Raw genomic sequence first — 17447 nt, 5'->3', positions numbered from 1 at the left:
GTGTCCCCTGCACGCTGCTTCTCTTCTATCCAGATGAGCAGCAACTTCTCGACCTCCTCCAGAACAGCTGGGCGGTTCTTCACGATCCTGGTGACTCCCTTGGCTGCATCAGTCGCCAGGATCTTCTCCCTCATCTTCAGGATGGTCCCGATGGTTGATGGATTCCTCCCGTACTCCCTGGCGATGTCCGTCACACGCATTCCGCCGTCGTGCTTCCGGATGATCTCCTTCTTCATTTCCAGCGTCACCTTCTCCTTCTTCCTCTCGCCGGCCACCGCAGCAGCAGTCTTCTTGGGTCCCATGGCAGCACAGCTCTTACCTTCGTAAACTCAGAAAAATAAAAAAAATCAGTGATGTGCTTCAAATCCAAAAAATTCAAAAGCACCCAGCCACCCACCACACAGAAATTAAAACCCAGAACCAAGTCCTTGAATCCCAAAAACCCCAACCCAAAATCCAAAACCCCCCAAAAAAGTTTTAAAAGTTTAACTTACCAAATGGATGCAAGAGAAGTTCTGGAAAAGCTTCAACAATCACCGAAGTCTTCAGAAACCTCAAATGGCTGCAAAATAAGTTTTGGAAAAGCTTCAAAAATCACCAATGCCTTCAAAAACCTCAACTGTTCCCACAGACACCCACCCACCCACCACACAGAAATTGCAAACCCCTCCCCAACTGCTCCCCCAGCCCCTCCCCAACTGCTGCAAACCCCTCCCCAACTGTTCCCCCACCCAGATAAAAAAAAAATTCAAAAAATAACAACATGGCTCAATGGTCCCAGATTCCTGCAGAAACCTCTCCAACTGTTCCCCCAGCCAGCCAGCACTCAGAAATTCAAACTCAGGGAAAAAAAATTGAAAAAAAACAACCTGGCCCAATGGTCACAGAAAATCATAAAAATTCCCAAAAAAGCCCCACGAGCTCCCAGATTATCGCAAACCCCCCAACAACACCAAGTCCTTGAATCCCAAACACCCCAACCCAAAATCCAAAACCCCCCAAAAAAGTTTTAAAAGTTTAACTTACCAAATGGATGCAAGAGAAGTTCTGGAAAAGTTTTGGAAAAGCTTCAAAAGTGAGCAAAGTCTGAGAAAAGGCTACAAAACCACGTGCTAACAGTTGCTCCTCGAAGTCAAGTCACAACTGCAGCTGTTCAAGCTAAGCACCCTTTGTTTTAACGGTTTTAAGAAAAAGGAAACAAAGTCGCAAGACGTTTTCGTCTTGCGAAGCAAGCCCATAGGGAAATTCGTCTTGCGAGGCAACTCGAAAACGGAAAAACCTTTCGTCTAGCGAGTTTTTTGTCTTGCGAGGCATTCGTCTTGCGAGGTACCACTGTACCTATTTATCTACTTGCACTGGTATGCTTTTGAACTGCTAGGCTGGCAGAAGCTGGGACAGAGCAATGGGAGCTCACCCCGTCATGCGGATTCAAACTACTGACCTTCTGATTGGCAAGCCCAAGAGGCTCGGTGGTTTAGACCACAGCACCACCCCTTAAAAATAAGAGGAAGCATGAGGAGTATTTCAGTACTTTGGGGCTGAGGGATAACTTTCTCCATTGGAGAGAGGCCTTTGCTCAGTGGGAGAGTGCATGTTTTGCAAGCGTAAGTTCCCAGCTGCAATCCCAGACATTTCTGGTTATGAAGACTGAGGTAGCAGGGCTGAAAAAGACCTCTACCACAGATATCGGAGAGCTGTTGCACTTCAGAGCAGGCAGAACTGGCCTACGTGGTCCTGTACTCTTAAGGCCAAAATACATGCCATGTTGTTCAAATCATTTGGTGCCAAGGGTCAACTTTCCTTGAACTGTGAACAGCAATTTAGGGAGTCCCAATTCAGACCCAGACAGTGGTGGGGTCAAAGGATAAAAAGCCTTCCTTACACACCACAGTGCTGACTGTCATTGCTGGCTACCATGGAAGGCCAAACAATGTCAATAATGTCACATCTTGTTTGCCCCTGAATCAGTATATGGTTGCCTGAGACAACATGTATTCGGGCCACTCCTCACTTTTTGCTCATGGGTCTTATACATACCTAAGCATGAAAAGTAAACTGAGCCATGAGGTCTGTTGAGCAAGAGTTGCGCTTTGAGCTCCACTCAAGAAGATAGCTACTTTTCCTGATTCCCTTCTGTCTGGTTTTGTGCAAAAGCACCAAGCTCTTAGCCTGGGAACTTGTGTGCACACAGAGGCATTTTTTTATATATTTAAGGGAGATCAAGGCTGACTCCCAGGAACCAATCTGTTCAGTTTGCTCTTTTCCAGATCAACCTTGTATGCATGTCTTAAAGCATTTGACATGGTTTGAAAGCCAGTGCTGAATATATTAGTGATGCTGAGTGTAATGGTAAAGGTTTATTATACATTAGGATCATGCAGACTTTAAAGCAAATATGTTGTGTGGATTGCAAAAGCTGTCATTTACATAATTACCAAGTAGAGTGATTATTTAGCAAATTCTTGATGACTTTTGGTGGTACAATTACATGATTCAGCCCTTGAAAACAAGATTATACATTTGCCCATGCCTCTTCGGGACTATATATCTAAGCTGACTGTACAGAGATGTCTCAGATGACAAATTGCCAGCCATGTTTCCCCCCTCTTTTTGCCTTTTGGATAGAGGCTAACTGCACAGTGATTTAGTGAAACTGCCTTGCAGTTGTGCCTGGAGTTACAGCCAGCATTTCAATAAAAAAAGGGGGGAGTATGCATGCTGATATAGGCTGATTTTCAGCAATACTGCAGTGGCTCTATGCTGTTGCAGCCTTAGAGACAGCTGGGAGAGGGTTTGGGGAAGTCCATAGGGACCTCATCATAGAATATTGTTACCTCCTTATCTGGCATTCATCTGTTTCTTTATTCACAACTCCCCATCCTAATGGTAGAGGGTTATGCTGATGAAACACAGTGAATGGGAAACTATGCATTTCCATATAGTCACTGTGATGTGCTCTGGAAGAGATGGGCACAGGGCTAAAAGAAGCCCTCTTCCTTCCTTTCCCGGCCTTCCCTTGGTATGTACATTATGCCACGCAGAACTAGATGCTTGTGAGTGGAGCTCCTTGGGCACTAGGTCAGAAAGTGGCTGAGTCTGTAGGACTCTGTGTTATGACCAGATGGCCAGCCAGAAAAGGAGGAACACAGGAAGCTGTATTATACTGAGTCAGACCATTATTCCATCTAGCTACTCTGTTTGGTCTACTCTGACTGGCAGAGGCATGCCAGAGTGTCATGCAGGGACTTTTCCCAGTCCAACCTGGTGCTGTGCCACTGAGCTACCACAGTCTTCTAAGGAGACTGTGTTGATTCCTTTTTTCAAGCACATGGCTGCGTCACTTCAGGTTGCATCATGCCCTTGTAATTTCTAGTTAGTTAGGTTAGAGTGACCGTAGCAGATTGTCTTTTTCCATCATGAGAATCAAGTGGCTAAATACTTCTATCAGGGGTGTGAGGTAGGAATTATAAGTGGTTTCAGACATCAGACTTTCTTGATATTACAGTTGTTTTAATTTTTTAATTTTATGTCAGCAGATGAATGGGTGTCCAAACCAGAGGATAAAGATCCACCCCAAAGCCCCTATTCTCTTGAAACACCCTATGGCTTCCACTTAGATCTTGACTTCCTGAAGTACGTAGATGACATCGAGAAAGGAAATACTATCAAGAGGATTCCTATTCACAGGAAGGCAAAGCACCCAAAATTCAGCACGCTGCCTCGCAATTTCAGCCTTCCAGAAAATGGATCAAGGGCCTACTCCTCAGCCCCAAACAAGAGCTTCCTTACACAGAGGAAGGCCTCCTTAGGGGCAGAGGAAAGCAGCCCTGTTGTCACATCGACTGACTCGTTGCCCTTAGCAACCCACTCAAATGAGCCAAACTACAGAAAAAAGGCCCTTTTAATAGAGACTGTCAAGCAAGATGCCGTGCACCTTGAAGAGGAGACTGGCAACTGTAGAGGGAGGCCTCAGCTTTTGAGGGCATCCAGTATGCCTGCCACGCTGCCACCAAGCCAGGATTCAGAAGTAGAAACGCAGCCAGAAGCTTTTCCACCGCTGGCATTCCTTCCATCTTCTGATGGGAAAGGCTTGGAATTTGATTTTAGTCCCGTAAAGGGAACACTGGATTCAGATTGGTCCAAGCGATCTCCTGAAAATCTGAAAATTGTAAAGGAGCAAATCAGTCAGGCCGTCCAGGATACTGAGAAGCTTACGAGGCAACAGAAAGAAGCTAAGCATGTATCTCAGGAACTGCTTGCAGTTGCTGAGAGTGGAGAAGAGGAATGTGATGCAATGGAGACAGATGTTTGTCGGCCATCCATCCAAAGTGAATTGATCACTTTCAGAGCCTTGGAATACAACCCTGAGAGCCAGACCCAGGAAGACATAGAGCTCACCATAACTGAGACAGTTACAGCAGGACTACAGGAGGGGGATGAAGTTACAAGTCCTGGCACTGGAGAGATGAAAGGAAACGTAAACCTCAAGCCTTTGCTCTCTGAAGAACCTAGTAAGATAACAGCCTTAAAGCAGCATATTGCTATTCTGGAGGAACAGCTCAACAACAAGACAGAAGAACTTGAGCAGATTCGAGTAGTCTTGAAGCAGCAGGATAAGGAAATCAAGGCCAAGGAGCGAAGCATTGAAATGCTGGCAAGTTCCAAAGCTCTACTGGAAGAGAAACTCTGTGGGGAGAGTACCAAAGAAATTGCACCGTGCAAGCAGGACAAAATTGCCCTCCAGTACCATGATGCTGCTGTGAATACCGAACGGGCAGCTAAGGAGGCATCTGACAAAGGGGTTAATGTAAGCATCACTGTGCCTATGGAATCAATAGGGTGTGATGCCTGTGAAATTGATAATAAGAATCTGCAGATAAAGGAAGGGCATAGGAAGCTGTTCCATGTCCACCATGAGATGACAAGTGTTGATGTTGGAGGAAAAGACCGTCCATCTTTCCAGAGGCAGAAAGAAATGAAACAGGAAAATGATAGTTCCCCTCTCGAGCTAAGTTACAATGAACTGAAGATTGATGAACACATTGATAATGACAACTACCAGAAGGGAGTGTGCAACTATGACACACAGTTCTCTGCTGCTGGTGAAGAAAGCTGCTCAGGTGTTGAGGTGGTTGGCTCAAAGGCAGGAGGAAATGAAGGCCTTTTTGAAGAAGATTTTAAGCAGGAGCTGAATGAGGAGGAAACCCAACCAGAACCAAAGAATTCGCCTGCAGATCCCATCGTAGGCCAATACGTTAAAAAAATCCAGGATCTGTTGCAAGAGCAGTGGACATGCCTAGAACACGGGTACCCAGAACTTGCCAGTGCCATTAAGCAGCCCGCCTCAAAGCTCAGCTCCATCCAGAACCAGCTTGTTAATTCCTTGAACTTGCTGCTCTCTGCCTACTCAACACAAACGCCGACAGACAAGGAGAATTCCAACACACAATATCAACAGTTGGGTAAATAATATTGGCAAAGCCAGTCTTTCCTTTCCACTTACATTGCAGCTAGTCAGGAATATCACCTGAGATATTTTGAATGAAATAAACATGTTTGCTACTTCAAAATAATAATAAAAATGTTCATTTTACCAAAACAAACAAGGGGAACTAAAAGAAATATTCTTGTGACATTTCCATGTTGTTGAAAAGCACTATTTTAATGTAAACAGAACTTAATGTGGCAGTTAAGGAAATATGAAAGTTTAGAAACCAAATTCATTTTTTATGTCTTAAAAAATATCATCCAACATCACTTAAATGAATGGCATCATATTAATACAACCAATTTCATAGTGATAGTAAGAGATAATGGGTATGGACAGTCATGGATGACATCCTCTCAACTGATGAACAGGGATGGCTGGAATAGGTTTGTGAAAAGCACTTCTACAATCTAGTTCCATATTGCTCATAAGAAGGTGCATAGGGCTTCTATGAATAGAGTCAACCAGTTTTTTCAGCCCAAACCCAGAACAGCAAATATTCACATTGCTGTATCAACATAGTTCCCGTTTTTTTCCATTTCTTTGCCATTCACACCACTTACTGAGGGTGGGAAAAACCATGGATGAACCTCTTTGTAGAATTTATCAGCCATTTATATGATATCTGATGTGGTGGAGGAAAAAGTTGCCATTGGTGTGGCACAGCTGCAACTAGTCAGCTCTGTCATAAGGTAAGTGCCATTAATGTCACCTGTCCTCTTTCAACAAGCTCAGTTCCTCATTCCGTAAAGTTGTCTATTCCCACATTAGTTATAGAGAACTCTTGGACACAACTCTTTTGAGCCATTTCACAATTTATAAAACTGCAAACACATTGGCAAAGCTAAGAAGGATCCAGTATGGTTTCATATTGGATGGGAGACCCATGTGTTGAGATTCCTGCATTGCAGGGAGTTGGACCAGATAACCCTTGATATCTCTTCCAGCTCTATGATTCTATCCTGTGATCAGCAGAGTAGCACAAAGTATGCCCACCAGAATGTTTTGGGATCCATTCAGTTTCTAGGGCCAAATCAACCTAACAGACTAATCCAAGCTATCAATCTTTTGAAACGACCCATTACAGTTGTGGCTTCTTCAAAATGCACAGCACTTGTTTCCATTCAGTTGGAAAACATTAAATCCACCCTCAATCCTCTCTTTTTATGTCATGAAAGCAATGGAGTCCTATGTTCACTGAATCCCAAGCGACCAAAGTTGATGACATTTAAGCTGGACCAGTTCGGCTAGCTCAGACTGGAAGTCTAGTTAGAGGTTGGAGTCGGAAGGTATGCCAACCATACACTGATATTGCAAAGTGTCTCAGAGTTGCCATTCCATATACCACAGCCACAAACTGATGACAACAGTATCTGGGCAAACACTGATACCAATGCCTCATCTTGAGTCAAATCAATGATAGTTGGTGACTGACATATATAAGCTTTATATTTAAACAGCAGTATCAACAGAGCAGAATCATCATTGGCCTCCATTTTAAGTTTCTTGAGGCAACTGAGCCATCTGCTATTCTCCACACTGTCTTCATCTTCCCTTTGTCTTGTTTTCCTCTGAACACTACATTTCATAATGAGTTGAGCATCACGGACATATAAAATGGGCCCAGGCAATGTTGGAAACCTAATGGGAATGTCCTCCACAAACACCAACAAGGACCCCAAGGTGGTTGAGAAAAAGTCCTATCCACTTCTACAAATTCCTGTTGCCCTCTTGCACAGCAAAGGAGAACTGACGTACCCCTATTCTTTTGCTCCATCCTTCACATTATTCTATCACCTTCCCTTAACTCCACTGACCGTCAATTCCATCTTCACGCTCAACAAAATAGAAGCACGAACAAAATGGCTGTAGCTTGGGAAGGGGATGGGTCTTTGTAATGATGAATAAATAAATGTTATTGCAGTTATGCATGTGACATTGCTCAGTGTTGGGCCATAAAGCTGGGTTGAGGGATCTGTGCCTTCAACTCCCATAATGCCTGACTATTGACCATACTGATGGAAACTGGCATCCAACAACATCTAGGCACCCAGGATTGGGGGAGTCTTCTCTGGCTGCTGCATCATACCAACCACTGGTGTCCCCCCCTTCCCCAACCAGGGTAGGGTAGGTAAGTCTATGAAGCTATCAAACAGAAGAACTAACAGACAATATAGGCCTCTTAAAAACAGCCACGTTGTGAACCGCTTTTGAGTTTTTGTTTTTACAATCAAGCAGTGTGTGTGTGTATGTGTATATATATATATTAAAAGCCACCGCTGTAGGAGTTGCGAGGTGTTAGGATCAGCCTTTCAATAGATAGGGGGACTTATTTACCATGTTCAGTTTGTTAAAGATATGTTATATAGTTAAGTAAGACAACTCTGTTACAACATTTCTGATGTTCTATGTTTTTAATATTTGTATTAGAAATTTCTCCAAGCACAAGCCTTAAATCTATAATGAAAAAGAAGGACACTGGTTTCCATGCAGGAGGTAACGGCACCAAAAAGAACCTTCAGTTTGTTGGGGTAAATGGTGGGTAAGCATCAATGGAAGAAGCAAAACTGCCTTGTCATTTATAATGCTACTTTTTAATGTATGCCAAAAGAAAAGATTGATGTATTCATTCCTTCTCCATTCTGATGTTGGCGAGATTGCTGCAAAAGGCTGGAGGAAGCATTAGGATGTATCAGGGGTGAGCAAAGTTTTCCAGCAGGGGGCTGATCCACCATCCCTCAGACCATGGGGGGGGGGGAGCGGACTACGGTATATTTTGAAGGAAAAAAAACCAAATTCCTATGCCCCACCAATAACCTAGAGATGCATTTTAAATAAAAGGACACATTCTACTCATGTAAAAACACCAGGCAGGCCCCACCAATAACCCAGAGATGCATTTTAAACAAAAGGAAACATTCGACTCATAAAAAAATGCTGATTCCCAGACCGTCTGCAGGCCGGATTGAGGTGATTGGGCCGCATCCGGCCCCCAGGCCTTAGTTTGACTACCCATGACATAGGTTGTTAGCAGAAGTATTGAAAAGTACTACGCTAATATAAACGAAAGCTGAAAATCACCGCAAACTTCACAAAAGGAATGGTAACCTTAGCACTGAGTGAGTAGGCTAGGAAACAGACTTACAGTAAGCAGTGACACCAAAAGCCAGGAAATCACTGGAACTAGCTTGCAATTTGGAGTTCTCTCGATTTCTGTAGAAAGAACAAAACAATCTGAACTTAGATATTTTTTCACTCTCTTTTACAAATAGACTTTAAAAAAAATGCCAGTGAACCTTTTATTCAGAAGACTCAGCTTCCCATTACTAGAATGTTGTTTGGCACACAATCTTAAATAACTACTGCCATGGTTGGCTGTGGTGTAAAGGCACTGTGCTAATTTAAGCTTCCATATACAGTCATACCTCGGGATAAATGTGCTTCAAATTAAGTATTATCGGGTTGCACTCCACGGCGACCCAGACGTAACAAAGCACGTTACTTCTGGGTTTCGTCACGCGCATGCACAGATGGTCAAAATAATGTCACGCGTGCGCGGAAGCGGCAAAACGCAACCCGCACACACATGGACGCAGGTTGCGTTTGCTTCAGAATGCGAACGGGGCTCCAGAACGGATCTCGTTCGCATCCTGAGGTACCACTGTATCTAGGCAACCCCACAGCTCTTGGTTTCTGGTGCAAAAGGCAAGTTGGTTTTAAGAAAGATTCATCAACTTTGCCCACCTTCCCTGTAAACCAGATCTTCTGCCATCTGCCGTGCGCATCTCTCCTCACCAGTTCCAAATCCAAGTGGACTGGCTGTTTGCTGTGTAGTAGTTGCTTGTAAACTCACAGAGCCATGACAGAAACCATGTAGGAAGCCGGACATTTGTAGCTGTAGATTAATGCTGCAATCGCTTGCAACTTCCTTGAAAGGTGGAATATTGGAATCAAAGGTAGCTTGTGGCCATGTGTTTAAATACATTAATTTATTTGCAAAAAACTTCTATACTACCATCTTTTTTTAAAAAAAGTGAACAGCTCAATATCAATGATACGACATTCATAAAATGCAAAATATATCACAAATCATTGAAACAGATTATTAGCATGTCTACATGTTGCTATCAGTCCATGTCCACATGGACATCTGTACCTGCCCAAACTTCACTACAAATATTACAATACTTGTTTGGTGTCTGTGCCCTGTATATTTCATAGTCTATCCTCCCCATCTCAGGTCAAAATCTTGAGAGTGAGGACTAACACCTTTTCTTCCCTAAGCATCTGGTAAAGTAGTTTTAAAGGGACAACCCTTAGAAGTGATTTAGCAAACAGTCACCATTGGCTTCTAAGTGCTTTGATATATAGGTGGTAACTTTATCATTTTACTTTGAAAATGCACTAATGCTAGTAAAATGTTTTAAGTTCTACATGGGAGAAAATGTATTTGAATAAAATGAAAAAGCAATGTAATTCATCCTGAAGGGGATGGCCCCCAATCTGTAGTACTAACAGAATACCTAGCCAAACCTTAGCAAACCCAGTGGCTTGTTTTTTGACATAATAGCCATGCAACAATCTCCAACACAACCTTTGGCCACTTATAACAGTCTCACCAGCCAGGTACAGATAGAGATGAATGAATCTTTAATTTTGATTTCTTTCAGTTTCTCATTTTTCCAGCCTTAAGGGACAGTTCTCCACATTTCTGCATCAGTGTGCAATTAAAAACAATAGTAAACCAGCATTTTATTGTGTATTTCTCCCAATATACACATTTTGGTATACAATTTCCCCTGATATAAGGCATTTTGGTGTGCTATATTCAGTAATAGAAGTATTTTCATGTGCTTTCCCAAATAAATGCATTTTTGTACACATATAGTTGGAGAACTGAACAGCAGAATTCAAAGAAGCACAAATTTGGTGGATAGCTGCATTTTGATTTGTGTACTGTATTGTTTATAGAGGTGAAAATGACATATTTTTGCATTAAAATGTGAACAACACTACATATATCCCTCATCCCTAGGTACAGTGGCTATCTGCTTCCAGTTCTGTCCAGGAGCTGTTGTGGCTGCTTTAACTGTTATTTCACAGCTGCTGGGCGATGTGGAAGCAGGACTTCAAATGTGTTGGAGCTTAGAGTGAAAAGGTTGGGGAGCTCTTAGTAGAGCGCAAGTTTGTGGATCATTCCCTGATTTAGGGACAATACTTTCCAAAACAATGTAAAGTAGAATTCAGATATATTCTCCTTATTGTAATGGAAGCATTAAACATGTGTGTCATAGCTGGGGACATAAATCAGAAAGCTAAGAGTTGTTAAGACACCAATATTGCTTTGCTATTGGTTTTAAATATTAGTCTTGCAGTGAGAAAGATGTCAATGACATGTGCATAGTTGTCATGTAGAATTGTATGCCAGGTTCTTCCCTTGGCATCAGTGCCTATAATCCCCATTCTGGAAATTATGCAATGTCACCTCACCTCAATCTCACATTTATGGCACAGATCCATAAAAGTATTATGAATGAGCCACGTCATGGTAGTTGGAAAGCAAGCAATAATACTGGTATTGAAACCACAAGAGGCCAATTCCTTTTGAATTAGCAAAAACTTGCATGCTTCTGAGATTACTTATGTCCTGGCAAATAAAAATAAAAATCCCTGGCTTGCACAGCCTGGGATTTCAAATTTAAGAGGGTTTTGGGCCTAGGGCCCACCAATTTTGCTTATAGCTCTCTGGTTCTCGGACAGAAGGAAAGCTGAATAATGCCTGCTGTCCTCACCCAGTTACGAAACCACATCCAGTGAAGATTCCAGTTGTGAAGAAAGCTCCTCAGAAGGGAATTCAGATAGTGAGACTGAGAGAAAGTGTGGCAATGATGAGCATAGATGGGGTGAAGATGGCAATGAAAGTGAACAAAGAGCTTCTGGAACTGCCCATTACGCAAGGAAAGAAGACCCCGGAGAGCAAGAGGGAACCACACGACCAAGCACACAGCACAAGGCAGACAGGTAATGGTTCTTGTTATTTATTTAGAGCATTTGTACCCCATTTTTTAGCTTTAAAAGCTCCCAGAGTGGCTTACATGGAATCAATTAACAGCCCCTGACTGCAAGCTTAAAATCTAAATAAATAAAAAAATCACACACACACACAAACAGGGAGGGAAGAGGAAAAATCAAACTCTGGCCCCAATTCCTAAACAGTTGCTTTTGTAATGACCAGCTGGCACAGTTTAGAGGTAGGAGGTGCCTGATGCAGCTGGTGTTTCAGCAAAGCTCCTGGAACGTAATGTGAACATGTACAATTCCTGCAGACAATCAGTAGTCGTTTCTGCTCCATTCTGCTTTCAGCAGGTGTAATAATGTATTTGAGAGAAACATTAATAAAATCCAAGTTGTTATGAGCTATAAGGCATTTGAATTAACACTGAAGACAAGGTATTGTGATTATTCATTTATGAATCATTTTCTGCTTGTTTTTCAAAGTGATTTACAAACATAACAAACAAAAAAGCCCAGCTAAAAATAAATTTTAAAACCAAAACAACCACTACAAAGGATTGGTTTAAAAGCAACACAAAATGTACACCTAAGAGAGCTGCAAGAGCTTGTTGAAACAAAAATGCTATCAGTTGTTTCCAGAAAGTACAAATAATAGACCCCTGATGTATGTCAACAGGGACACAGTTGAACACAACGGGCAGCCACACGGGAGGCCCTGCTCTGAGTTACAGTGGAGTGGGTTTCTGGTAGTTTGGAGACTTGAAAGAGAAACACTAATGCAAAACACAGTAACCTTTTGGGTATATAAGAAACAGGGTAGTTTCTCAAGTAACCTGTATTTATTACATTTATATCCCTTCTTTCCTTCAAGGAACTCTCCCCCTCCTCATTTTATTCTCACAACACCCCCTGGTGGGCCTGTCGTTCTGTGGGGAAAGGCTTTGTCTTGGGGGTGGGGAAGGCCTTGATGAGCTGGAAATTACCAATGTTCTAAGCTAATACTGCCCACACTACATACCAGAAATAATGACCACAAAATGAACCATTCTTAAATCTAGTGTCTTAAGTTAACAATGTATTGCCTTGTGGCCAGTACCTTTTCAATACATGGTTTATAAGGAAGTGGGCAGCCCATTAGCCTCCTTTCAATTATATACTTTGGTACCTCGGGTTAAGAACTTAATTCATTCTGGAGGTCCGTTCTTAACCTGAAACTGTTCTTAACCTGAAGCAGCACTTTAGCTAATGGGGCCTCCCGCTGCCGCTGCACCGCTGCTGCGCGATTTCTGTTCTCATCCAGAAGCAAAGTTCTTAACCCGAGGTACTATTTCTGGGTTAGCGGAGTCTGTAACCTGAAGCGTCTGTAACTTGAAGCGTCTGTAACCCGAGGTACCACTGTAGTTGCATATAAAAAAGAGAGTTATTGAATAGTAGTAGGGGGCAGAGGAGCAGTTTTGCTATAAGGTCCTTCCCCCATCAGTATTCATTTATTTTTCCTAATCTTATTCTTAAAAAAGAGAAGAAGCTGTGTTTTTGCACATTTTATTTTTACAGTGAATCCACAAAGATGTTTTTCGTTTTCAGATTTAAACCCTCTACAGATTTTCTGAAAGGATGCCAGATCTTGAGCAAACACCTGCCAGAAATAAGAACCACAAAGGACAAATTACTGGTACTGATATTTTTCCTGTTGTATTTTGAGCACCTCTCTGTTTCAGCTTAATTTAAGAACCTTCTCAGTGATAATTTTTGGTTAATGGTCAACTCAGAGAATAATAGAATTGTAAAGTTGGAAGGGACCATGAGGGTCGTCTGGTCCATTCCCCTGCAATGCAGGAATCTCTTGCCTAATGTGGGGCTGAGACCCACAACCCTGAGATTAAGAGTCTCATGCTTTACTGACCGAGCTGTCCCTGGCATACTAGCACCAGCTTTTCACTGGTGTGTTATGGTTAACTTCGAATTCCCAATTTTCAAAATCTAAATTAATGAAATGCTAGTTTTGATAAATGGTGTAGGGAAGTAAAAGACACATTTCCCCAAATAAAGTTTGTTTTATATAGTTTATTCATTTGCAGCGATCAACCATAATAAAACCTTTCCACATCTTAAACCCATTGCATTTATCATCACAAAGCAGATGTCAGGATAGAACTTGGGGGGAAAAGGTTACATCTGTGGGCATCTGAGGAGACGGAGACTGAACCTTTGGGCTTCTAGATTTTAGCCCTCTCTGTACTACATGGTTGGCTCCCATTCATTTGGAGTGTACAGCATTGTGTATTAATGCTCTTTGCTAGATTGTATCCAGTGTTACTAACTGGGTTGTATTCAACATTAGTTATTCTCAGAGTAAGCCCATTTATATTAATGGATATGACTAGCTTCAGTTCATGAATTTCAATGGGTCTACACTTAGTTGGCCGCAACACTGCATCTCTCAAAACTCAAATCAGTCCAGTAGCTACTGAAAAGATGTTGTGCTGGTCTGCTACCATAGCAGGATTTCATAACAAGGCAAGTTTAAATATGCATAGATTTATTTATTATGTCTCAGTTATAGATTGCTTTTTGCAGCCTGCCCAAGCAGTGGAACAGCACATTAAACTATAATAGAATTAAGATTCAACAAGGCTGGGGAGCATGCAGCCATCCAGATGTTGTTGAACTCTCCTATCAGATCTAGCAGAGGTGCTCTGGCAAGAGCTATCATCTCATCTTGGCATCTCACAGTGCTGTTCCATGGAGGAAGTTTTTTACCTAGAGCAGTAAGTTACTATATGGACTGAAATCTGAGAACTTTCTTGGTCCCCAGAGGTGAATGGGAGGCACTAACGGTTTGGCTGTGAGTTTCAAGCACAAAAACGTTGTTAAAGAGTTTTGAATACCCTCATTGTTGGACTAAATCAGCTGTCGGTCTCTTTTTTAGAGGCACGTTTTAAGCACCATCTGCCAGGAGTGGTTCCGAATCTCAAGCAGGAAATCCTCCAGCCCTGAAATTGTGGCAGCTTACCTCCAAGAGGTTGAGGCAATTCATCCACAGTTAGAGAATATAATTGTGAACTTGGCTGATGGGAATGGCAACACAGCACTTCATTACAGTGTTTCTCATTCCAACTTTCGGATTGTGAAGCTTCTTTTAGAGACAGGTAAGAATCCCCTAATTGCTTTTTCGGAGCTGAAAATTATGTCCATTTGTTCTGCTTTCAACACTCTCCCTGAAACTGCTTTTTCAATCTCAGTTCTTACGGCCCAACTGGGTACTTGTTTTCTTTTCCCTTAATTGCAGTAATCTTCTCTCTGGCTTCCCTGCATTATGCTTTGATCTTGTCCACACTCCGTAGCAAAGGGGGGGCTGGCATTGTATCCTGATTTACTGCTTTCTGCTTATTTTCCTTTGGTGTATAAAAATATTTATATACCATTATTCCTTTTAAAATATCATAATGATTGACAACGATCATACATAAAACCATATAAAAATGTAAAATCAGAATTTGGTGATTACAGAAGGATAGATTCTTAATGGCCGGCATAAGCTTGGAAGCATTCCTGAAGGAGTCTTCTGTTTGAAGGCCTGTTCAACCGAAATTGGGTTGAAAGACAGAGTGTTAGAGGAAAGGATAACAGGGCCTTGAAATTGCCCGTCAACAGTTAGCCCCTAGATAGCACACTGAGCAGGCACACAGGTCACACTATGCTGAGATGCACTGTATTTCCATTTACGTAAAGGTAAAGGGACCCCTGACCATTAGGTCCAGTCGTGGCCGACTCTGGGGTTGCGGCACTCATCTTGCTTTATTGGCTGAGGGAGCCAGCGTACGGCTTCTGGGTCATGTGGCCAGCATGACTAAGCCACTTATGGCGAACCAGAGCAGCGCATGGAAACGCCGTTTACCTTCCCGCCCGAGCGATACCTATTTATCTACTTGCACTGGCGTGCTTTCAAACTGCTAGGTTTGCAGGAGCAGGGACCGAGCAACGGGAGCTCACCGCGAACCGCTGACCTTCTGATTAGCAAGTCCTATACTCTGTGGTTTAACCCACAGTGCCACCCGTGTCCCTCCATTTACGCAGTTAGATCTAAATTATATATGCGGTAGGTATATTTACTATATAAAGGGTCAATCAGCCCTCAAATATAGATATGGCTGACTTCTGTTTATTTATTTAGGATACTTATAGATGCAACCTTCCTCAAAAAGAACTCGGGGTGATGTACATTAAAAAAAATATCTAGGCAAAATGCATCCAGACATAGCTAAAAACGTGTACAAACTAAAAACAACAACACCTACTATAGCAAGTAATTCAGACACAGATGCATGCATTGCTGCTAAGGAAGTAATCTTCTATTCATCAGATTGCAAAAGAGTTACAAAAGTGTTTTCAGTTGACACCTGAAACCCCAAAATTGTGGTAGAAAATTACAGACCTCTAAGGCGCGAGAGCATAACAGAGTTAGGGCTCCAACACAGGCTGTTTTACACATCCCCTCACCCAAAATTCGGGGGGGGGGTGGACTGTGAAATATTCTATGCTGTAACATTCACAGTAGGCATGACTGTACTTCATAATCGAGGATTGCTACTTATAAACTGAAATGGGAAGCTAGAGTTCAGCAATAAAAACTGCATTCTAAACGGTTGGCCTGTCAGGTCAGATGTGAAAGAGTAAAATGTCCTACAAGATTTTTATCCAGTAAACATGCATGTATTTTCCAGCAAGAAGAAAGAAGCTCTTTGATTTCCTGGTTGGCATGACAACCTGTAAAATGTTAGAAGAATGGCATATTATCATATGTGTCTATAAATCAATTGTTGCACTAAGACTTCCAAGCCACCCCAGAATATTGAAACAAGGTTGTTTTGTTCTCTTGGTAGATGCCCCCGGGCAATTATATTCAAAGCTACACACTGAGTTTTAAATACTAACTCATTTCAAGTCTATGAAAGAAGGAAAATAATAGCATGCCCTGGAGTTCTAGCAATGATGCAAACCTTAAGAAAAAACTTGGTACTGTCTGCTCTGCCTGGGCGCAACTCTCCAAACAGAGGTCTTTGCCAACCCTGCTGCTTGAGATCTTTTGTTTGGAGAAGACACTGAACCTGGGACTTTATACATGCGAAGTATGTGCTCTACCGTTGAACTTCTTTCTTCCAGTTTCTTTCCCATCCTTTAGTCACCTGTTTCCTTTTGCACACCTACATCTTCCTTTGAAGTTAAGACAGCCAAGGTCTGATGCCAAGGAGTATGAGGAAAACTCTCACCATAAGCCAGAGACAATAGCCTTATTCATGCATTATACTTGCCTGCTGGGCATCACCCATGGAACCAGGGGCGGGGAATGCTTTTAGCCCCACCCTGAGGAATTCTTCCAGAAGCAACCGTGCATTGCCCTAGGTGTGTGTGTAGGGCCTCTGCATGAACAGAGGCTGTTCAGGACACCAGAACCTGCCTGTTCTGGTGTCCTGATAATGCAGAGGTCCCACACAGGAGCAAGAGCTTGACTACTGTGGTTTCTCTTCAGACAAGTGTGGGTGACGCACATGGCTATTTGAGGAAGAGGAAGCAACATCAATGGCAGCGTGAAGGGCACAACCCCACTCCAAGTAATCATGCTAATGCCCTCCACATGAGCAATCTGTGGCTAGGGCTAATCAATGTGTATTTCCCTTTTACTCCCAAGGTAGCCAGCTCCTGTTCCCATATGCCTTTCTAGCAAATCCAACACATAGTGTACATATTTAGTACAAGGCATATTGAATAAAATATCATTCTCCATAACCAAGGTATTTCACGCCTATCCCCTTATAAACTGTCTTGGGTCATATACAGGCCACCAAATTTCTCTAGGGATGAGAGGAAAGTGTTGTTAGGACCAATTTGCCCCTTCCGAGACTGGCGTAGGGATCTTTTCTGATGCAGTTATCAGTAAAGTATT

The 17447-nt window shown here is 42.5% G+C and overlaps 1 protein-coding gene across 6 annotated transcripts in view; it reads left to right on the top strand.

Moving 5' to 3' along the window:
- The window catches only part of KANK4 (KN motif and ankyrin repeat domains 4), a 63872-nt gene that overhangs the window by 39945 nt on the left and 6480 nt on the right, over nt 1-17447 (top strand). For 4 of the 6 annotated variants that reach the window (XM_081193678.1, XM_081193675.1, XM_081193677.1 and 1 more), the window contains exons 3-7: nt 3534-5462; nt 7919-8030; nt 11285-11509; nt 13088-13175; nt 14433-14652. In XM_081193678.1, coding sequence (XP_081049804.1) covers nt 3534-5462; nt 7919-8030; nt 11285-11509; nt 13088-13175; nt 14433-14652 — 2574 coding nt within the window. The remainder of the gene's footprint in view (nt 1-3533; nt 5463-7918; nt 8031-11284; nt 11510-13087; nt 13176-14432; nt 14653-17447) is intronic. The other 2 variants (XM_081193679.1, XM_081193680.1) reach the window with 1 other exon arrangement.

This window comes from Podarcis bocagei (genome assembly GCF_964188305.1).
Source record: "Podarcis bocagei genome assembly, chromosome: 5".
Classification (NCBI taxonomy): Eukaryota; Metazoa; Chordata; class Lepidosauria; order Squamata; family Lacertidae; genus Podarcis; species Podarcis bocagei.
Note: the sequence above shows the minus strand (reverse complement) of the source record. Positions and strands in the feature narration are given on the sequence as shown.